Below are 24563 nucleotides of genomic sequence, written 5' to 3'. Positions count from 1 at the left end.
AGGGTTTGAGTCTGGCGAAGGACCGTTTCGGAAACCGGCTGGCCACTAGTAAAATGAGGGGGACACTATACTCTCAGTGAGTTCCATCTTTCGGATGAGATGAAGTCCTGACCCTCTGTGGTCATTAAAAATTCCATGGCACTTCTTGTAAAGAGTAGTGGTGTAACCTCTGTGTCCTGGCCAAATTCTCTCCATCTGCCCTTACGCATCATGGCCTCCTAATCATCCCCATCCACCAAATTGGCTCTATCACTCTCCACTCCACCTATAGCTGGTGTGCGGTGAGCGCACTGGCGCCATAGTCCTGCAGCTGCCTTCTCATCATCCAAGTGGATGCTGCACACTGGTGGTGGTGTGAAGAGACCCCCCTCATTATTGTGAAGCGCTTTGGGTGTAAGGTCATACACAATAAATGCGGTATATAAAGTACACATTACATTAAATTGAGTTGAATTTTTAGTTCAGTGTGATTTAATTTTCACTGCTGAAAGTCCAAACACTGAAGAGCAAATCCAACGATGCACAGAAAACACTATCAGTTGGGTTTAGGGAAGGGGTGTGTGGGTCAGTCACCAGCAAACTGAAATATTATGCATGACAAGCTGGCACATAATGGTACAAACAATGAGCAAACAAGGCTCAGTAACGTATTTGAGATTCGCAGAAATGTACACAGTGGCTTCTAGTGGATTTATGAGAAATGGCACATATAAGAAAACGTGACCCAGTAATGTATTTGAGATTGTCTAAATATGTACAAGCTGGCCTCTGGTGGATTTGTAAAAACAAAAACTGCAACAAGTATTAAATACAGTACGTGCGTGTATTCAGTGCTATCTCATGGCAATTTGTAACTTTTTTTTTTAATTAGTGGTGAATTCGTATGGATGCCTATGATCTCATTCGTACAAATTAGGACGATTTGCTCATCCCCAATGATGGTTGGGTTTAGGGGTGGAGTTGGGTGCCACGCCTCCTTTTAAAATTGTACATTTTCATACGACTGAAATTAGCTACTAAACTGACAAAGCGTAAAGTAGTTTCGTTTCCTCATGAGCTCAGGCTGATGTATTTCACGGTTCCCAAAAATGTAGCCCTGGCATGTATCTACAATGAGTCTAGATTTATAAATGTTCTGCATGTATTTGCTGGCAGGGATGGCAGTATTTATAAGACAACTATTTTAAATACATATTTTAAATACAAAAAAGTATTTTGTAATTTGTATTTGAAAGGGTTTATGAAAATAGGTTAATGTTTTGCATCAAAATACTTTAGTGTATTTTTGTATTTTAAAATACTGTAAAATACTTTACACTCTCAGAAATAAAGGTACACGAGCTGTCACTGGAGTGGTACCTTTATAAAAGGTACAAATTTGTACCTAAATGGTCCATATTAATGCCTCAAGGGTACATACGAGTACCTAAAAAGTACAAAAGTGTTCCTCTTAAAATTTTAAGGTATTAATATATACTTTTGAGGTACTGATAAGAGTTTACATTATGTTTACATTACAAGTTTACATTATGACGTCAAAAAAATGCAGCCTCTGATTGGTCTGAAGCTTGAGGTCAGAACAGATAACTGATTACGAAGGTGGTCAATGCTTGTAGTATGGATGGAAATTACGCATCTTTGCTTAAGAAACTTAAGAAACGAGATGGAATAAAATATCAGTCCTTAAGAACAGATGAGGAGCCTTCAGCACATAATCATCCTCAGTCTCAGTGCTGCAGGTGGAAATTCAGAGGAACTTTAGAACTAATAAATAAAGCAGCTAAAGATGGTGTACTGGTGTTCACTAAATTGGTAAACTGAGACTCTTTGAGTTTAGGAAGAACTGAAAAACTCTTGGGAGAATGCATAAACTGCACATATAATAGTAGTTTTGGATTAATTGCTAATGTGATGCCAAGAAAATAAGACAAACAACATAAAAACAAGTCATACAGTGGCTGACTTAAACTTGCTCAGAGAAAAGCTGTTACTATCAAACACTGTTTACTTCACTAAATCAGTCTAATGTTGGAGAATTAATCGAATATGACTGTTGATAGAAGGTTTGCAAAGAAATGTTATACATGTTAAATTGAGGTATTTGGTAATTTAATTTAAAATACATTTCAATGTATTTTTGCCCATCGCTGTTTGCAGGCATGGAAGTACTTGGTAAGAAAAAACTAGCCAGACAGCAAAAGATGTCTTTCATCAAGAAAAACAGGTAAGGGAAAATATCTCACATAAAACTGCATCAAAATGAGTACACCGTTACCATTATATATTTCTGCTGTAGTTCTTCATCGGTGGAGGAGCTTAGTCACACACCTGAGGAGGAGCACGGACAAGAACTTCGTCAAAGGCAGACCAAGAAGTGAGATGTTAATGTGTAATATCTGTGTTGTGGTCATTTTAGCACATGTGTTGCATTATGTGGCAGGTTCTGACAGGTCTATGGCCATTAGGAGCTCTTCTTGGTGTTAGATTTAATCCTTTGTGAAACCTGCCATTTGTTGGCTATTGAGAAATGTGGCCTGCAGTATCCCACCTTATGCCATTCTGTGATGTAATGTGGGTCAGGTTTCGCTTTGAACGTCATCTGCTTCAGCCAACTGTATAACAGAAGTAACTCGATTTTGTGCTATTATTAGAAAATGTGAGCTGCGGAGTAACCACAACAATGATTTTAGATTGTGAGTAATTGGCAGGATGTTGTTAATAGGTTTTTGGTTGCTAGAGCTGATAGTTGCTTGCTAGCTGGTTCACCCCAAATATGACAGACCACTAAATAACTAAATAGATAGGTATATAGGTCTCTCTGATTAGTTAGCTGTCTGTACATCTTTAGTTCTATTTATTTATATATTCACTCATATCCTATATTCTGTGCTGTTTGTCAGTTTAGTTAGTTTGCTATCAAGTTATTTAGTTGTCTACCTTTATTTATAATTAGTTATGTATTTGATATACAGTGCATCTGAAAATTATTGGTAGAGCTTTTTACTTCTTCCACATTTTTTTATGTTACAGCCTTATTCCAAAATGGATTACATTCATTTATTTCCTCAAAATTCTACACACTATATCCCATAATGACAATGTGAAAAAGATTTTTTGAAATTGATGCAGATTTATTTTTAAAATATATATTTTTTTAAGATTTCAAAAAAAAATGCTGGAAAAACACACATCAGTATTCATAACCTTTGCCGTGAAGCTCTAAATTGAGCTCAGGTACATTCAGTTTCCACTGATCATTTTTGAGGTGTTTCAGCAGATTCAGTTAATTGGACATGATTTGCAAAGGCATACACCTGTCTATAGAAGGTCCCAGGGTTGACAGTGCATGCCAAAGCACAAACCAAGCATGATGACACAGGAATTGTCTGTAGACCTCTGAGACAGGATTGACTCGAGGCACAAGGCTGGGGAAGGTTACAGAAAAATTTCTGCTGTTCTGAAAATTCCAATGAGCACAGCGGCCTTCATCATTCGTAAGTGGAAGATGTTTGGAACCACCAGGACTCTTCCTAGAGCTGGCCGGCCATCTAAGCTGAGTGATCAGGGCAAAAGGGCCTTAGTCAGGGAGGTGATCAATAACTCGATGGTCAATAACTCCAGCGTTCTTCTGTGGAGAGAGGAAAATCTTACAGAAGGGCAACCATCTGTGCTGCAATCCACCAATCAGACCTGTATGGTAGAGTGGCCAAGACTCCTGCCTGGAATTTGCCAAAAAGCATCTGAAGGACTCTCAGACCACAAGAAACAAAATTCTCTGGTCTGATGAGACTAAAATTGAACTCTTTGGAGTGAATGCCAGGCATTACGTTTGGAGAAAACCAGGCAGCGCTCATCACCAGGCTAATACCATCCCTACAGTGAAGCATGGTGGTGGCAGCATCACACTGTAGGGATGTTTTTCAGCAGCAGGAACTGGAAGACTAGTCAGGATAGAGGGAAAGATGAATGCAGCAATGTACAGAGACATCCTGAATGAAAACCTGCTTCAGAGTGCTCTAGACTTCAGACTGGGGCGACGGTTCATCTTCCAGCAGGACAACGACCCAAAGCACACCGCCAAAATATCAATGGAGCGGCTTCACAACAACTCAGTGAGTGAGTGGCCCAGCCAGAGCTAAATCTTATTGAACATCTCTGGAGAGATCTGAAAATGGCTGCACACCATCGCTTCCCATCCAACCATCCAAAATTCCCAAAGACAGGTGTGCCAAGCTTGTGGCATCATATTCAAAAAGAATTGAGGCAGTAATTGCTGCCAAAGGCGCACCAACAAAGGATTGAGCAAAGGCTGTGAATACTTATGTACCTGTGATTTTTCAGCTTTTTTGTGTTTAATAAATTTGCAACAATTTCAAAAGATCCTTCTTCACTGTCATTATGGGGTATTGTGTGTAGAATTTTGAGGAAATAAATGAATTTAATCTATTTTGGAATAAGGCTGTAACACAAAAAATGTGGAAAAAGTGAAGCGCTATCAATATTTTCCAGATGCACTGTAGTTAATTATTATCCATCTGTTCAAATAAGCTGTTAGTTATCTATCTAGTTGTCTATCCATCTAGTTAGATTGGCAGACAAGTAGCTGGATAACTTGCTAACTAAAAAACAGATAGTTAACTATCTAGTTATTTAGTTAATCACCTATTTTGCTGCATGGTTAGATATCTATCTACAGTAGCTGTATTTACATCTATTTAGGTAGTTCTCCACCTGCTTTCTGTGTAATTAATTAGAAAAGATGAGCCTGATTTCTAACTAACTCATTAGACAGAAAGATTATCATGTAAATGACTAAAAATAATGTAAGTAAAATTAATAATAAGTCAAAAACATTGTCAACTTTTTTTTAAACAAGCAAAATAATCTGCCAAAGAGGTAAGCTAAATCATTTTACTTCAAAGCGAAACAAGGAAATAGTCACTTAATTTTAACTTACTATTCCATAAAACAAGACAATATGTTTTGCTCGTCTACAAAATGCCGCTAGACAAAAACTCTTAAGTAAGATAAGCGAGTGTAATTAGACACACAGTCAGGTGGATAACCAGTTAACTACAGGAAAAGCAAGTGGATAGATTATTCTAATTGATTAGTTATCTTGATGGCTGGTTTTCTGTCTAGTTTGTTAGCCATACGTTTGTCTATCTGTCCAATCCATCAATCTATTTTCCACAGCTTATCCAGGGCTGTATTGCATGTCCATCAGTTTAATCTATAAACTAACTAAACAAGCAGGCAGGTATGAAGATAAACCGATGTAGACTAAAGATAGTAATTATTAGAAATTATATAGTGGCTTCATGGTGGTGCAGTGGGTTGCACTATCACCTGACAGCAAGAAGGTCGCTGGTTCGAGCCTCGGCTGGACCAGTTGACATTTCTGTGTGGAGTTTGTATGTTCTTCTGGTGTTCGCGTGGGTTTCCTCAGGGTGCTCCGGTTTCCCCCACAGTCTAAACAAATGTGTTATAGGTGAATTGAATAAGCTAAATTGGCCGTAGTGTATGTGTGTGAATGAGAGTGTATGGGTGTTTCCCAGTGATGGGTTGCAGCTGGAAGGGCATCCGCTGTGTAACACATATGCTGGATAAGTTGGTGGTTCATTCTGCTGTGGCGACCCCTGATTTGTAAAGGCACTAAGCTGAAGAGAAACTGAACAAATAGTGGCCTGAGTCAGAACAGGCCAAACTAGCCCAAGTTTGAACAATAATGGCTTTAAACCAAGCTTAAACTGAAGTCAATTGTTCCTTGTTAGAGCTGGACAAACCCAGGCCAAGGTGTACGTCAGGCCTCAGAGAGAGCGATTCAACAGAAACCCAGTGCAGCAGTGTGTCCAGCAGTTCAAACGCTTCATAGAAAACTACAGAAGACACATCGTCTGCGCAGTGGTCATCTACGCCATCACCGCCGGTCTCGCTCTGGAAAGATGCATCTGTAAGTGTCTACTCTTATTTTATTTTGATTTATTTACTAGTCAGTTTTCTCATTGAACTGTTGGTGCATTTTTGCACTGGAGATCCACACTAATGGTTGCAAACCAATAGCGATGTTTGTAGATTATGGTTTACAGGCTCACTCCAGTGGCATCCCGGAGACCTCTATGGTGGGTGTGTTGGTGTCTCGCGGCTCAGCAGCCGCCATTTCCTTCCTGTTCCCCTACATGCTGCTGACTGTGTGCCGAAACCTGATCACCATGTGCAGAGAGACGTTTCTCAACAGATACATCCCATTCGACGCTGCCATCGACCTGCACCGCCACATGGCTTTCACCGCATTAATTCTCTCAGGTCAGAGGAAATGGGTTTAAATGGGTCATGAAGTGGCTTTTTGAAAATTTATATATATTTTAGCAACATCCCCTTAAGGTAGGGGTGTCTAAACTTTACAGTTTTAAGAGTCTAGTTCCAACTTGCTTCATCACACATGCCAGGACATTTCTAGTATATCTAGTGAGAGCTTGATTAGCTAATTTGATTATGGTTGAAGCAAAACTCTCCAGGACACTGGCCCTCCAGAACGGAATTTGGACACCCCTGCTTTGAGGCAAGTCATTTCACTCAGCGGCCATCTTTGAAACTCCTCTCTGGCATAAATAATAAATAGGGAAACATCAAATTCTCCAAAATTGCTTGCCAAACTTATTATTAAATTTCATTTTAGGAAACGCCAATAAAATTAAACAACAACTGTCTCTTTAGTTAGACAGACAGACAGACAGACAGACAGACAGACAGACAGACAGACAGACAGACAGACAGACAGACAGATAGATAGATAGATAGATAGATAGATAGATAGATAGATAGATAGATATATAGATAGATAGATAGATAGATAGATAGATAGATAGATAGATAGATAGATAGCGGTGTTCTATAGAGTTTCCCTAATGTTTAGTAAGCATTTTTAGCATGTTTAAGTACTTAGCTAATCATTATCAGCATATTGCTAGCCATTGCTAGCATGTGAACCATTCAGGATTTATGGTGTGCTAGCATGAGTCAAACAAGCCAACCCCCGCTTCTCTACGATGTTCTGATGCTGAGATATAGCTGCTGTTATATCGTTGCTAGGTTAGTCTGTTTTGTTGCTATGGAGTTGATTGACAGCTTAAACAGATGATGTATCAAAGCTTCTTGCCAGTATGTACAGTTAAAAACAACCACCATGTCTCTATAACACTGCAGCATGACGTTATCAATCTGGGCCTTTAATGGCAGTCTATGGGACAGTTGCTAGGGTGCAGTATCTGGTTGTTAGGGTGTGGCTAGAAAGTTAAAAGGCCATCAGTGATTGGCTGCTGGCTAGACTGAGTTAATCAGCCCAGCCATTAGTCTGTAGGACAGTCTGATGCAGAGTTATGAGCTCTCAAAGTTTGATTCAATGTAAAGTCAATGACAGTCTTTTGCAGGGGAAGTCTATGGGACAGTTTCTACGGTCCCAAAAGTGGTTGCTAGGGCGTGGCCAGAAAGTTAAAAGCTCATCAGTTATTGGCAGTTAGGTAGTCTGAGTTAAATAAGCCCAGTTAGAAGTCTGTGTGACAGTCTGACACAGAGTTATGAGCTCACAAAGTTTGACTCAATGTTAAATCTATGGGATTTTTCCGACTGTCCCGGGACGTTTTTCGGAAAACCGAAAGTTAGTCGGAAAAGATATAGCAATCCGAGCCAGACCAGTTGGAGGTCTGGTGTGAGTTAGGTGGTCATAGCTCGAAAGCTTTTATTTATAAAATTTTAAATGTGTCCTCATTTTGATGCTGTTGTATGTGTATTACTTCCAAAGTAAATGTGGCTCAATCCAAACTTTCCCTGTGGAACTGCAGAATCAGGCATTGATATTCTTGGGTGGAACCAAGCGGTGTTTAACTTGCCTATGATGTCACAGATAGGTGCATTCCAGGATCAGCTGTTTTCTTGGCCTGGTGTCAATAAAGCTTTTATTTTAGTAACAAGGAAATTTTCTGGTCTGAAACTTCCAGGATATTATTTTATTGCGATGACCTCTTATATATGTAAGAAGCTCAAGTAAATGTTGTTTTCTCAGTTTATGACCCCTTAAATGGGTTTATGTGCCTATTATAAATTATTACTGCAGACAGAATTCTGTAGAGCTTATATTATGCAATAACACAGCAAGAGTGCTAAGATATGCTTGTGCAGTTTATGGCATATATGGTTCCATTGCATTGTGTAATCTCCTCGAAGAGATGTGTTTATGATTTTTATTGTAATATCTTGCTTTGTGCCGCAGTTGTTCACAGTTTGGGTCATTTGGTCAACGTCTACATATTCTGCATCAGTGACCTCAGCATTCTCGCCTGCCTGTTTCCTAAAGTGTTCTCCAACAATGGGTAAATCATACTATTGATGCATACATTCATTTATTTTCTTAGTCCCCTTATTAATCTGGAGTCGCCACAGCAGAATGAACCGCCAACTTTTCCAGCACATGTTTTACACAGCGGATGCCCTTCCAGCGGCAGCCCATCGTTGGGAAACATCCATACACACTCATTCACACTCATACACTACGGACAATTTAGCCTACCCAATTCACATATACCGCATGTCTTTGGACTTTTGGGGGAAACCAGAGCACCTGGAGGAAACCCACGCAATCACGGGCAGAACATGCAAACTCAGAAATGCCAACTGATCCAGCCGAGGCTCAAACCAGTGACCTTCTTGCTGTGAGGTGATCGTGCTACACACTGCACCACCGTGACGCCCCATTATTGATGCAATTAAAGTGATGTTCATATGGAATATTCCATATCTATAATTTCTCTAATCTATAGATTGATAAATTAAAGTTATGTATAGTTACATTTCAAGTAAATTTAAATTAAAAATGTTTTCATTTAGAGCATTTTTTTGCAAACATTTGTTATTTTGACTAAAAAATGCTCGAATTTACAACATTTTTATTTGAAATTTGCAAGAATTTTTATCAGACATTAATATTTTACTAAAGCCCATAACTAATAAATCTAGAAAATATGGAGAAAGAAAATCTTTCAAGCAGTCTCAATTTTTTTTTTTTCATTTTTCTAATGGAAAAACGATATGGTAGTCATTTTATTGATTATTTACAGGTCTGAGCTTCCAATGAAATGGACCTTCTGGTTTTTTAAGACTGTTCCTGGTATGCAGCACACTAATATTACATTTAATATTTGATTTATATAGTATCTTCAGTTACTGTATCGGTTTCCCTGTTTGTTTGTTTTTTTCCCTTCAGGTATCACCGGGGTCATTTTGCTGTTGATTTTTGCATTTATGTACGTCTTCGCCTCGCACTATTTCAGACGGATCAGCTTTAGAGGATTCTGGATCACACACCACCTTTATGTGCTCGTCTATGTGCTGGTGAGTCCAAATAACACATTAATAGAATAGAAGTGGCTAGTACTTGTTACAAGATGCAAAACTAGTTGTAAAAAAGATACTTTTTGTAAATTTTTGTTCTTTTTAGTTTTTAATTTTGTCTTGTTTTTTTTTTAGTTTTTATATTGCAATTTTAGAACACAGAACATACAAGGGCAATAACATTATATTGCCATCCAAACGAATACAATATAAGAAGAAAATAAAAATAAATAAATAAAAAGATACAATTATTCAAAAAACTAAATTTAAGGCTTTAAAATAATGAACAGTTCTTTTTGCTTTGGCATTTTGTTTTTTTATTGTGCATAGGTAATGACCTATTTCTATTTTAAAGGGCCCATAGTTTACCTCTTTTTTATGATTTAATATTAATATTATGGTTCTTCTGAGTGTGCCAGTTTAGGTTCAGTTTAAAACACAATTCAGATTTTTTTATTATAATGTGTTAAAAAGTGTCATGTTGGGGGCGTGTCCACAGTTCGCTGATTTATGGGTGTGTTGCTTCACATGTAGATTAGTTTCGGCTTCCCGCCAACGTAACAAGGGGGCGGGGCCATGAGCTCACCCGCTCTGCGTTTGTTACAGAGTCTGACAGGCAGACGGAGAAGGAGAGAGAGAGGATCACCATTCAGTCGTACATGTACGACTCGGACACAGACCAAGCAGAGTACAAAATCATCTGTGTCTTTGTACAGTTTTACAGCCAACTGTGTGCTAGTTTCAAGTGCCGAGCTTGTACACAGAAACTAATAAACACGCACACTGAATTAACTTTGACTGAGGCACCGGATGCGCCGCTCGAAGCCACGACACGGCACATCAGACACTCTGTAGCGCGGCAGTCCAGAATCGTCGCACCACGCATTTTTGAATTCTAAACATAGGTTTCTGCAGCGGTCCGCGGCGCCCAGCCGTCAACTTGAGTGTACCCTGATAGAAACCGATGTTTAGAATTAAAACGCATGCTAGTTAAGATTACAGGGAGCTTCTGGCATCGCGAGAAATGCAAACGGCTGAAGTATAAGGTAGACTCAATGAGAAGTACACATGTTTGCAAACCTACCTAAAGATACAACCAATAATTCCGATTAGAGCAATAATGTGGAGAATATTGCTCTTGTGTTGAGCCCAATGAGCCTTGCATCTAAAAATAGAGCTAGCATGTTCCTTTAGTGATATCGCTTCAACTCACGCTGAAAATGGCGGACGTGAATTAACAAACTGAGGAGATGATGACGCGCCTGTCAATCAATATTGGTGGGCGGGGGGACCGCTCTCCTACGTCAGGTAGCGGTCGATTTGAAAACAGCTCCAATTGGTTCACCATTTTTTATGTTGTTAAATGGAAAAAAAAGCACTGGGTGTGCTTATATCACCCCAATATGACAGTCTATACATGCACATATGTCTGTCCAAACAGCTTGAAAAGTAGATTTTTTACCATAGGTGCCGTTTAAAGTGAGTAAAATTAGTTTTTTTCACTGGCCATTTACATTTATGAATAAAAAATATCCATATATAATGAGCTAATTAACAATATGCCAAATTTTGAAGTCGACTGTATTCTCATTTTTTAAAAAAAAAACATCTGTTTCTTTGAATTCCAATGCAATATTCGCACTCTGCTTAATAAAAAAGAAAAGATCACACCAAAACAATTGTGTATGAGTACAATCATAAAATAAATGAACAATACTCTCTTCTTTATCGTTACAGAAAACACATTTTGAATCAACATCTTTACAAAATTTTGCAGGATAAATACGAGGAACATATTTTAAATGATACCTCTCTATTTTTATTTGTTATACAAAAACGTCTGGATATCGTAAGTCTCATTCCAGTTAACATCTTGAAATTGTGATCTCCAATAACCAATAGCTGAAGGAACATTGTGTAACACGGGGAGTGACCGAGACAACTGAGGTGAGGATCCACGTGCAGGTAGTCAGGCAAGCAATGGTCAACACGGGTGCAAACAGATGTATATAGACAATCCAGAATCATAGTAAGAGTATCAGGCGAGAGGTCGGAAGGCAGGCGGCAGACAGAGACAAAAAGACAAACTTGGCAAAGGTCAAAAGACGGAAAAACAAGACTAAGGAAAACACATTGAAATGTCACTTTACAGATAGCAAACCCAAAGGAAGTTCTTCTTCTTCTTCTTAGTTTTTTTGGGGAATTGCATTCTTTGTGCATATCGCCACCTACTGTGCTAGTTGTGCAACCAGATTCTGGGATTGCTCTGCCCCAATCCCACAGACCTCAGAGTCCAGGCGCCGGTCGGCAAAGGAAGTGAGTGTGTGTGCTGCTTAAATCGAGTGTGTAATCAGTCTTTGACAATCCTCAGGTGGTGCAAGTGTAATCAGTCAAAATGAGGAAGCATGTGTGTTCGTGAACGGAGTGCATGTATGCAAATGTAGTCCATGAATGGCGGATTTGTAGTTCCGTGTGTGTTTGTGTGTGAGGTCCAGCGATCTTGGGAGTATGATCGCTGGTGATCGTGACACATTGACAATCCGGCAAATCATTCTAAGATTTTTGTTTTGTCTTGTGCTCTGTTCTCTTCCCCTCTTGTTTCATTTATTTTGTTTCTGTTTTGTTTTGGGATGTTTACTTCAGTTTTATTTAGTTTTGTTTTGTCTTGTGCCCTGTTATCTTCCCTTCTTGTTTTAATATGTTGGACTTTTAGGCACATTTGCACACACCCTGGGCATATATTGTGTAGTTCTAGTGTACTCCATACAGGTGAGTGGGCTTGACAAACCACCTGTGGGATACACGTCTTCCTCTGTTATGCAAAAGGCACTTTGTTAGAAACACTCCTACGTTTCTGTTTGTATCGAGAGCTCTTTGATATTTTTATGTACTTTATTTCTACAACCACTTACTCTACATGGAAAGTCTTTAAGTAGTTTATATTTGCTTTTATTTTCTATTGCATAACTTTTATTTCTCCAAATTTAAATTCTTGTTGATGTTATGTTATAATGATGTTGTTAATATTTTGTTATTGTTGTTGTTATCATTTTTAAGGTCACGAGTGGCTGTGTAAGCATTTCACTGCACATCATACTGTGTACGACTCTGTATGTGACGAATAAAAGTTGAATTAGAATTTTTAACATCTGGTAATAGAGATGCAGTATTTGTGTCCTGTCTTTAGTGGAACAAATAGGAAAATCCAAAGGACTAATGAAGGCCTTTTATCACTTTGTCTTTCTTTTGTATTATTCTGTTCTTTGTCTTTTTTCATTCTTATTTTGGTCTGGTTTGTTTTATTCTCTTCTTGACATGGTTGTGGGTTTCAATTGCAGAACAGGAAATGGGCTTTAATTATTGCTCTCTTCACTTGTTTTGTTTTCTTTTTTTTTTTGGTTTTGCTCTGTTTTGGTTTTCTTTCTTTGGATTTGTTTTGTTTTGTCTTTTGCTTTGTTCTTTTCTCCTTTCATTTTGTTTAGTATTTTTTGTTTTGTTTTGTCGTTTCATTTTGTTTAGTTTAGATTTGAGTTGTATTCTGTTGCTTATCTGAGTTTTGTTCTCTCTTCATTTCTCCTCTTGTTTCATTTCATTTTGTTTCACTCTTTAGTTTTGTTTTCATTTTGCTCCATTTTGTTTTTTCATTTCGTTTTGTTTCACGTCGTTTAGTTTGTGTTGTTTTTGGTCTGTTTTGTGATGTTTTTCTTAGTTGTATTTTGTTTTGCTTAGTCTTGTGCTCTTTACTCTTTTCCTCTGTTTTATTTTGTTTTTCATTTCATTTAGTTTATTTTAGTTTTGTTTTGTTTGCTGTTCTCTTCTCCTCTTGTTTCATTTTGTTTTGTTTTCCTCTTGTGTTGTTTTAATGTTTTGTTTGTTTTGTTTTTTTATTTCGTTTTGTTTAGTTTTACTCTTAAGTTTTGTTTTATTTTTGCTCTTTTTTTGTTTCGGTTTGTTTCTTTTTGTCATTTTGTTTTGCTTCATTTCGTTTGGTTGGCTTGGTCTGTTTTGTGATGTTTTCCTTAGTTGTATTTTGTTTTGCTTAGTCTCGTGCTCTCTACTCAAGCCCTCTGTTTTATTTTGTTTTTCATTTCATTTCATTTAGTTTATTTTAGTTTTGTTTTGTTTGCTGTTCTCTTCTCCTCTTGTTTCATTTTGTTTTGTTTTCCTCTTGTGTTGTTTTAATGTTTTGTTTGTTTAGTTTTTTATTTTGTTTTGTTTTACTCTTAAGTTTTGTTTTAATTTTGCTCTTTTTTTTGTTTCGGTTTGTTTCTTTTTGTCATTTTGTTTTGCATCATTTTGTTTGGTTGGTTTGGTCTGTTTTGGGATATTTTTCTGAGTTGTATTTTGCTTTGCTTTGTCTCGTGCTCTCTACTCATGCCCTCTGTTTCATTTTGTTTTTCATTTCATTTAGTTTAGGTTAAATTCTTTTAGTTTTGTTTTGTTTGCTGTTCTCTTCTCCTCTTTTAATTTTTGTATCTTTTTTGTTGTTTTGTCGCTTCATTTTGTTTAATGTTGTTTTCATTTCCACTTGTGTTCGGTTGTATATTTTTGTTCCCTCCTCTCTTCTCTTGTTTCATTTTATTTTGTTTTACTCTTTAGTTTGGTTTTAATTTTGCTTTTTCATTTTGTTTTTCTTTGTCGTTTTGTTTAATTTCATTTAGTTTGTGTTGTTTTTGATCTGTTTTGTGATGTTTTCCTTAGTTGTAAGTTTTTGCTTAGTCTTGTGCTCTCTACTCTTGTCCTCTGTTTTATTTTGTTTTTAATTTAATTAGTTTAGTTCGCTGTTCTCTTCTTCTGTTGTTTCATTTTGTTTTGTTTTTCCCTTTTGTTTTGTTTTTGCAATGTTTAAGGAAGTTTTCTTTAGTTTTATTTTGTTTTGCTTTGGTTTAATTTAATTTAGTTTTATGTTGTCTTTGGCTTTGTTCCCTCAACTTCCTGTTTTATTTATGTTTTCATTTTCTTATTTATTTTTCTTTTTATGTTCTGTTCTATTCTGTCCCTTTTTTATTTTTTTACATGCAGTGGTCAGACTAAACACTGATTCCTCTCTTGTTTCTCAGACGGTGGTCCACGGCAGTTATGGTCTCCTCCAGGAACCACGTTTCCACATCTACCTTATCCCGCCTGGTCTGCTCTTTCTGCTGGACAAACTCATCAGCCTGAGCCGGAAGAAGGTGGAGATCCCAGTGCTGAAAGCAGAGCTGCTGCCCTCAGGTACAGTAACAGACACTCACAGCACATCCAGAGCAAAACTGCTTCAGCTCAGAGACTCCAGGGGCTCAAACTCACTGTGATCTGTCAGACGCTGAAAAATGTCCACTCCTAATAACTCTAGCTGTGAAATCAGCTAATAATCAGCTAATTCAGGAGACACTTTACTGACTAAGGCCTTGATCACATCGAATGTGCTTTTTGTGATGAGAGGGCCATTTTTAAAATGGTTTTCTAATGGCCAAGAGCATTAAAAAGTGCGTTGATCGCCATCAAATGCAACACACTGGAGGTGAAAAGTGTAAAAAAATACACCAATAGTTCCAACCCAGGCTCATTCTGAAAACGTAGTCCCGTGGACGTTTCTGGAGACCGCGAATTATGTAGCCGGAGGTACGTATGGCTGCATTTCATTTTTTAAGCGAACGCTGCAGGGCGGTATGACGCTGTTCCTTTTAGTGCTTACCGGCTGACCTCTTACCTTCGCGTGGAGGGCTTTCCCGCCGCAACCAGTTTGTCCAATTAGCTCGTCCTGTACTTCAGCGGGCTTAAGACGCAGAGAGGAGCTGACGACGACGACTGGGTTCGAGTCCGGGGAAGAGCGGTTCCAGAAATCAGGTAAGACAAAAAGAGAATCCAAGAAATAAAGTGAAGAAGTTCATAACAGGGTGAGAATGTGGTAAAATCTGAAAACATGGTAAAAAAAATCAGACGAGGGCTTTTCTTTTTCTGGATCTTGTGGATTTGCGAAAACAAAAACTGCAAAAATACGTACCTCCCGGGACGTATTTCGCGGTCTCCAGAAACGTCCTCGGGACTACGTTTTCAGAATGAGCCTGGGTTAAATAGTTCTCACCAAACTTCCAGAGTTGACTGATTTCATTGAAGAATTGTAAATGATTTGTGCATTACAAGTTCACTTTAAATTTAAATTGAAATAAATGTTTTTAATTTAAATAAAATTTAAATATGCAGGCATTATTTGATAAATATGTGCTAATTTGCATACGTTTCTAGTACAATAATGTGCACATTAGATTAAGCCAGCTTTAAAATTCTTGTTTCGTCTGTCATACACACACATTCTCCATGTTTCTGACCTGCAGATGTGACAATGCTGGAGTTCAAGCGTCCGCAGGGTTTCGTGTACCGCTCGGGACAGTGGGTGAGGATCGCCTGCCTGGCCCTGGGCACAGATGAGTACCACCCATTTACCCTGACCTCCGCTCCACACGAGGAGGCCCTCAGCCTGCACATCCGAGCTGCGGGACCCTGGACCAGCAAACTGAGGGAGGCCTACAGCCCTGAGAAACACCAGGAGCTCGGAGGACTCCCAAAGGCAAATATTATATATCCAGACCAGAATGTTGAGAAAAATCCTTTTTAAGGATCACATCAGGTAGTAGATGACTTGTGAAGTAAAATATAGACAAAGTAAAAATAAATAGATAATGAAATTGAATTAAATTAGTAGAATTTATATTATATTATTCATTTTCCTTTGGCTCTGTTATTTATCAGGGGTCACCACAGCGGAATGAACTGCCAACTATTTCAGCATACAGTATGTTTTACACAGCGGATGCCCTTCCAGCCGCAACCCAGCACTGGGAAACACCCATACACACTCATCTACACACATACACTACAGCCAATTTAGATCATCTAATTTCCCTATAGCGCATGTCTTTGGACTGTGGGGGAAACCAGAGCCCCTGGAGGAAACCCACGCCAACACGGGGAGAACATGCAAACTCCACACAGAAAGGGACTTGAACCAGCGACCTTCTTGCTGTGAGGCGACAGTGCTAACCACCATGCCTAAATATATAATATTATATTAAATGTATTAAATACATTAATAATATATGACATTTTTAAATATATTTGAAGGTAGATATGTTGAAGGTAGATAAGGTAAATATGTTAATGTAGTAATATTATAATATTTGTAAAATAATTGAATTTAATTAAATATACTGTTTATTTTTCTTTTCTGGAATGTATTAATTTATTGTACATTCAAATTAAGATGTGTACATCTGTGGTTAAGTATATGGCTAATTTATTTTAATTTTAATAAAAAATAACATTTTAATAAAAGTTTTACATTTTGATTGGAGCAGAATGCTGATTTTCTTCTCCGCTGTTTCTCCACAGCTGTATCTGGACGGGCCGTTTGGAGAAGGTCATCAGGAGTGGACCGATTTCGAGGTGTCGGTGCTGGTCGGTGCTGGGATTGGAGTCACACCCTTCGCCTCCATCTTAAAAGACCTGGTGTTCAAATCCTCCGTCAAATTCAAATTCCACTGCAAAAAGGTACAACTGGAAAGGTTTTTGTTTTGGGATTTTATCAATATTGATTTGCTGAATTAAAGAAAAATCTATTTTTTACCAACCATTATTGCAGATCTTATTTATTTATTTATTGCATCTGCTGGAAAGAGGGTGGAAAGAGCAGAAGCTCATTTGCATTTAAAGAGACATACAAAAATACAGCTTTTGATTCCATTAAAAATGGGTGTTTACAACGTTAATTAATTAATTAACTAATTTATGAATGAATGAATTTATTTATTTATTTATGAATGAATTTATTTATTTATTTATTTATGAATGAATTTATTTATTTATGAATGAATTTATTTATTTATTTATTTATGAATGAATTTATTTATTTATGAATGAATTTATTTATTTATTTATTTATTTATGAATGAATGAATTTATTTATTTATTTATGAATGAATTTATTTATTTATTTATTTATGAATGAATTTATTTATTTATTTATGAATGAATTTATTTATTTATTTATTTATTTATGAATGAATTTATTTATTTATGAATGAATTTATTTATTTATTTATTAATTTATGAATGAATGAATTTATTTATTTATGAATGAATTTATTTATTTATTTATTTATTTATGAATGAATTTATTTATTTATTTATTTATTTATTTATGAATGAATTTATTTATTTATTTATTTATGAATGAATTTATTTATTTATTTATGAATGAATGAATTTATTTATTTATGAATTTATTTATTTATTAATGAATGAATGAATGAATTTATTTATGAATGAATGAATTTATTTATGAATGAATGAATTTATTTATTTATGAATTTATTTATTTATTAATGAATGAATGAATGTATTTATTTATGAATGAATTTATTTATTTATTTATGAATGAATTTATTTATTTATTTATTTATTTATTTATTAATGAATGAATTAATGAACTTATTTATTTATTTATTTATTTATTTATTAAGTTGAAATGTCACAAACACATTCTGGGTTATTATCCAAGATAAAAGTTTGCATCTATCTATCGATCTATCTATCTATCTATCTATCTATCTATCTATCTATCTATCTATCTATCTATCTATCTATCTATCTATCTATCTATCTATCTATCTATCTGTCTGTCTGTCTGTCTGTCTGTCTGTCTGTCTGTCTGTCTGTCTGTCTGTCTGTCTGTCTGTCTGTCTGTGTATATATGTACATGTATGTACATAAATATGTACAAAATATACAAAAGAAATACATGTGCATATATAATTATATTTATATAAATATTATTAAATAAATATTGTATATTGTATACAATATAGTCATGCATATATTAATATCCACAAAAATCTACACAGTACAGCAAATATATTTTGTAAAAACTGTATGAACTCTTATTTTGGAGGTGATTAATTGTTTGACAGCGCTCATAATAAGTAGAAGTAAACTTCAGGTATGTGTTCAAATAAAATAAACACATCATCTGATGTCCTGCAGGTGTATTTTCTGTGGGTGACGCGGACGCAGCGTCAGTTTGAGTGGCTTTCAGACATCATCCGGGAGGTGGAGGACATGGATGCGCAGGATCTGGTGTCGGTGCACATCTACATCACACAACTGCCCGAGAAGTTTGATCTGCGGACCACCATGCTGGTAAAGCCATTATGATGATTTCAGCATGAAAGAGTTATATTAAAAAAGGAAAACATAGTAAACACAGTAAATAGTAGCAGTAAAAAAATAAAATACATTTATTAATTTTTTTTTCGGCTCAGTCCCTTTATTAATCAGGGGTCGCCACAGCAGAATGAACTGCCAACTTATCAAGCATATGTTTTACACTGCGGATTCCCTTCCAGCTGCAACCCAACACTGGGAGTAATAATAATAATAATAATAATAATAATAGATTCCCAGTGATGGGAAGGGCATCCGCTGTGTAAAACATATGATGGATAAATTGGCGGATCATTCCACTGTGGCGACCCCAGATTAATAAAGGGACTAAGCCGAAAAGAAAATGAATGAATGAAAATAATTATAATAACTAATAAAAACTCTCTCTGTCTCTCTCTCTGTTTCTCCAGTATGTGTGTGAGCGTCACTTCCAGAAGGTGTGGAACAGGAGTTTGTTCACCGGCCTGCGCTCCGTCACACACTTCGGTCGGCCACCATTTTTGGCGTTTCTCAGCTCATTACAGGAAGTTCATCCAGAGGTCAGAAGCCAATACAGTGCAGTACTCAGTTCTGTGAGACTACATCCCTTTTCTGCAGAGAAACTGATGACATTTCATAATGACAGTCACTCATTATGACCTGTGAATTTGGGATGTTTTTGAGAACTTTAACTTGTACCTCTAATGTAATCGTTAAACTATTCTGTCATCATTTATTCATTTTCCACACACACGCACGCACGCACGCACGCACGCACACACACACACATACATATATATATATATATATATGTGTATAATATGTACCTCACCGTTTTCCTCCCACAGTCCAAAAAACATGCAACCTAAGTAAACTGAACATACCAAATTGGCATCATAGTCAAGCTTTTAGCAAGCCGAATATCTCTCCTTAGCCATCCTTATATCTGTAAATTGGCCAGAAATACGTCAGGGAGTTCATTGAGATCGACCTGAGCTCAAACTCCCCTCTCACTCTGCTAACAGGAGGGAGCCCAGGGCTAGAGGATCTCATAAGCTCGGGGCTCTCTCCCAGGAAAGCATGCTGTTGGAGTGAATGTGTGGTTTGGTTACTGCGCTCTGTCTTTCTCATTGTGTAATTTGCTATGCTCGATGGGATTATAGATCCGTTATGAACAGTCTTTTAGCTGGTTGGTTTGCTTCACAGCTCATTACACTTTAACAAAGACATTTTGTAACTTCCCTATGGGAGAAATGAATGGGAAAAATCACTAATGCCCTCCATTAATAAGCATAGCAATATAACCAGTAAACTATATCTATTAACCCTATATCAACAAACATCTGACCTGCATGGAAGTCTATGAAGGAAGTCATTTCTGTAATACAGTTAATAAGTCTTTAGGCCAGAACAATGCAGTTTATGAACTCAATCTTTCTTATAGGTGGAGAAGATCGGTGTGTTCAGCTGCGGTCCTCCTGGGTTGACCAAAAACGTGGAAAAGGCCTGCCAACAAATGAACAAACGCGACCAGGCGCACTTTGTTCACCATTATGAGAACTTCTAGAATTGTCTGTGTGAATTATATAAGGTAGAACTGACAATGAATCATTGAATCATCATTACTAATTCATTTTATAATGGCTGGAGTCAATTATTGTATTTTAAACAGCCTGAGTTATCATTACTACTGAGCTCATGTGGAATAATAATGCAGTCAGCTGATCAGAGGCATTCACTTTTAGTAGCAGATATGAAACAAATCTTAATCACACTTTGTTTGTTTTCATGTTTCCTTGCATTTTCCTTTCAGTTAATTAGCAATTAATTAATTTGACTTTGTTGTAGTTGATGTTTTTTAATCATCTGATGTAATAAAGTGTTTAAAATCATGAAGTGTTTTGTGATCAGTTCCCATAATAAAGTCGAAGAACGCTTCCTTGGTGATGGAAGAGTTGGTGAATTTTAAAACTGAAAGTATTCATTTGATTATATGAAATTTGTAAGGGCACAACTGTTTATTATAATTATTATATTGCAACTACATGCCAATTACTTCTCATTTGAGTATTAGTAGTGTCACGATCCCGATCGCTGGATCTCACACACAAGACCTTATGGACTACAAATCTGCCAGTCATTTTCATACATGCACTCCGTTCACACACACATGCTTCCTCACTCTGTGTGGAGTTTGCATGTTCTCTCCGTGTTCGCATGGGTTTTCTCCTGGTGTTCCGGTTTCCCCCACAAGTCCAAAGACATGCGCTATAGGTGAATTGGGTGAGCTAAATTGTCTGTAGTGTGATTGACTGTGTATGGGTGTTTCCCAGTGATGGGTTGCAGCTGGAAGGGCATCTGCTGCGTAAAACAGGTGCTGGATAAGTTGGCGGTTCATTCCGCTGTGGCGACCCCAGATTAATAAAGGGACTAAAGCCGAAAAGAAAATGAATGAATGAACCTTTAAACCAGGTTTAGCTCCAACCTGCCTTAACACACCTGCCTGGGTGTTTCAAGTATACCTAGTAAGACCTTGATTAGCTTGTTCAGGTGTGTTTTATTAGGGTTGGAGCTAAAATCTGCAGGACACTGGCCCTCCAGGAACAAGATTGGTGACCCCTGCTCTAAACCATGGCCATCATTCTGCCTTTCTTCTCAGATGGGTTGGCGGGCCAAATCAAAGGTTAACATGGGCCAACTTTGACCCGCGGGTCCTTGTTTGGGCACCTCTGCATTGAAGGGACCGTCAGAATAAAGTGATACCAATTTTTTTTTAATTAATATTTAAATTCTAATATTATTTCTCAATATTTAAAATGAGCAGAGGCTGGTCTGTTACATTTGACGGTTATATAGCTGTACACTGTAAAAAAAATTAAAATACTGGGCTCCACACAATTGCTTCATGTTGTCCCAACACAAATTACATTAATAATTTTTACAAGGTTCACCAAAAAAAACTTAAAAATTGTGTTGCTACAACTCATTTTAAATAAGAAGTAATTTTTTTAGCAAAAGTCATTTTTGAGTGTATAAAGTGTATTATATGTGTATTTTCCGCTTTAATAATGAAAAAATCTTATTTTACACACTTGATGTACACTCAAAAAAAATGATTACTGCTGCTTGTTTAAAGTACTTATTTAAAATGAGCTGAAACAACACAATTCTTGTCATTTCTTTTGCCCGTTTTTTTTTTTTTTCATTCCACTTTTCCACGTTTTATGTTCAGTCCACTTAAATTTAACTTAACTTAAGCATTTTATGTTGGGACAACATGAAGGAATTGTGTTGGTCCAACTACCTGGTTAGGGGATTTGTAGTTCCCCGCATGTTTTGTGTAGGATTGAATTAAGAGAGGGAAATGTTGACAATAAAAGTAATCTTAGGTGTTCATAGAAAGACTTGTTAGAGTTTAATCTTCACTTCAGTTTGAAGATTTTCATGTAATGCTTTGAGTTTACAGATTACCACCTTGCAGAAGCATCCATGCTTTGGGTGTTGCAGCTTAATTAGCAAAATTGCAGTTTATTGCTTTGCTCAGTGAACAATAACTGTCCTAAATTGAGTTCTCAGTCTCAATCAACTGTATATGTTACTCATGAAATATGCTTAAAATGTCTCTTTTAGTTCATTTAGGATAACTTCAGATAAAACCAAGAGACTTCAAAATGTACGACATAATAGAAGCACATATTATCAGACCTTTGAGTTTAAGTATAATAAAAATACTAATTTATTTAAACTTTTATTTGATAAAATTATGTTGGACCAACTCAATTGCATTTACTTGTGTAAATGTTTTTTTTATAGTTAGTGCTAAACAAATTTATTGGATTGAAATCCTGCCCTCAATTAAATTGAGTTCATCCAATGAGTTATTTTTTGAGTGTATTTGTCTGTGATTAGTCTTCTTTATAAAGCCATTGAGCATGACTGAAACTTCTTTTGTGATAATTCTATTAAAAGTTTTTACATTTATGTCATAATATTAATAGTTGATGCACTCAAAAAAAAGATTCTTGTAAAATTCCTGAGTTATTTTGGGGACAACTCAATTGTTTAATGTTTAATTTACTTAAATTTGTAAATAATAATAATAATAAGTTAACTTAATTGATTTGTGATGGAAAAACGTGAAGGAATTGCATAGAACCCTGCATTTTTACAGTGTTTAACTTTGCAGTTCAGCACTTATAAAAAGATTTTCTATGTAAAAAAATACAAGACTAAATTATATATATATATATATATATTTTAAATTAATTTCAAAGTTTTAGAATTAATCTTCTTAAGACATAATTCTGAAATAAAACGCTTTGCAGGGAGAATTCAATACTAAGGAAAGCACATGGATGAATTTGAGAACTATATTAACATACATGTTTAGAGTTTAATTCATTCAGGGTAAGATCTTTTGCAGTCTGCTTGTTAGGCTACAAACCTCGATTCATTTGAATAGAGAAAATCATACTGAAATGAAAATCAGTCATTTAAATGGCCATTGTTAAACCATATCACACAATATAGAGCATATTATTTTGTTAAATCAGTGTTCTGTACAGTCTCTGGACAGTCAAAGTTCACTGTTGTTGTTTTTTCAACACAATCTCACGGCAATTCGTAACGTTTTGATTTAGTGGCTAATTCGTATGAATTCATACGATCTAATTTGTACAATATAGTACGATTTGCTCATCCCCCAATGACGGTTGGGTTTAGGGGTGGAGTTAGGTGCCACGCCTCCTTTTTAAAATTGTACAATTTCATACGACTGAACGACATACTACGAATTCGTACGAATTAGCCTCTAAACTGACAAAACATAAAAATACTTATATTTACTTATATAGGCTGTTTTTTTTAGCCACAACTTTGCCTTCAAGGATTTTCCAGAGATTTTCAATCAGGTTTAGCTCAGGACCCTGGGCTAGACATTTTGTTATGTCAATGTTTTAAGCTTAAGTGAACTTTATCTGTTTTGCTGTGTTCAGGGCTCACTGCCCTGTATGAATATTGCTGGAGGTTGTGTGATGAATGCAGTGAAGGAACCACATTTTGCTGAAGGAGCCTCTGACAAATATTTGCATTTACCTGTAAAAGAGGCTACACTCCTGTTGCAGCAAACACCACCAAACCATGGCCACTGAGATGCTTTACATTATCTGGTCCTTGCTTGCTTTCATCTTCTGTGGATGATCAGCCTTTTCGGGAGACTTGAATGAATGAGTGACGTTGTATAGATGAATATTCCAGACATCAGACTTGGAAAGAACGGTTTCTGCACTCTAAAAATGTTGGATTATTTATTTAACCCAATGGTTGAGTTAAAAACATTGTGTTTTGTTGGGTTATTTATTAATAACTCAATCAGTTGGGTTAAATACTTGGTGCTTTGTTGGGTTATGTTTAGCCTTTGTTTGGTTATTTATTTAATAACTCAACCAGTTGGGTTAAATATTTGGTGCTTTGTTGTTTTTTTTTTTTACTTTTATTGGGTTATTTACTAAGAACTCAACCAGTTGGGTTAAAAATTTTGAATTTCAACAGTCTACTGATTTAACTGACACAGAACAGCTCTATTAATATGCATAAATAATGTTTTTTTGCATTATAAAGTTTATTTTAGGTCTAAGCAGGGGCGGATTTGACCAATAAGCAAGGTAAGCTGACTAGCGGCTTAAGGCACCCGGAAATCTTGGTGCCCCAATAAATATCTAGAAGTATATATATATATATATATATATATATATATATATATATATATATATATATATATATATATATGTATACCATATTTTGTATGGTTAGGGCTTAATACAATTTTACCATAATTAAATATTATTTAATATACGATCAAATATAATATTATAATAATTTAATGTTATGCAATAATGTTACAAAATAAAATATGGATCATGGAGCAGTCAAAGTTATGAAGAATATATGTATTATTTTTTGTTGTAAAGTCATTAAGAAAACTAATCATTTAAAAT

At 36.2% G+C, this 24563-nt stretch overlaps 1 protein-coding gene across 1 annotated transcript in view; it reads left to right on the top strand.

Annotated features, from left to right (window-relative positions):
- duox (dual oxidase) overlaps window positions 1-20359 on the top strand; it is a 57738-nt gene extending 37379 nt beyond the window's left edge. Inside the window, exons 21-33 of the mRNA XM_056451263.1 lie at window positions 2158-2224; window positions 2297-2374; window positions 5775-5953; window positions 6076-6306; window positions 8270-8369; window positions 9114-9163; window positions 9260-9387; window positions 14448-14601; window positions 15705-15937; window positions 16759-16917; window positions 18409-18564; window positions 18999-19127; window positions 20012-20359. Coding sequence (XP_056307238.1) covers window positions 2158-2224; window positions 2297-2374; window positions 5775-5953; window positions 6076-6306; window positions 8270-8369; window positions 9114-9163; window positions 9260-9387; window positions 14448-14601; window positions 15705-15937; window positions 16759-16917; window positions 18409-18564; window positions 18999-19127; window positions 20012-20134 — 1787 coding nt within the window. The 3' untranslated portion in view covers window positions 20135-20359. The remainder of the gene's footprint in view (window positions 1-2157; window positions 2225-2296; window positions 2375-5774; window positions 5954-6075; window positions 6307-8269; window positions 8370-9113; window positions 9164-9259; window positions 9388-14447; window positions 14602-15704; window positions 15938-16758; window positions 16918-18408; window positions 18565-18998; window positions 19128-20011) is intronic.
- The last annotated feature ends 4204 nt before the right edge of the window (window positions 20360-24563 follow it).

This window comes from Danio aesculapii, chromosome 25 (genome assembly GCF_903798145.1).
Source record: "Danio aesculapii chromosome 25, fDanAes4.1, whole genome shotgun sequence".
Lineage (NCBI taxonomy): Eukaryota > Metazoa > Chordata > Actinopteri > Cypriniformes > Danionidae > Danio > Danio aesculapii.
This window is presented reverse-complemented; position numbering and strand designations above follow the sequence as displayed.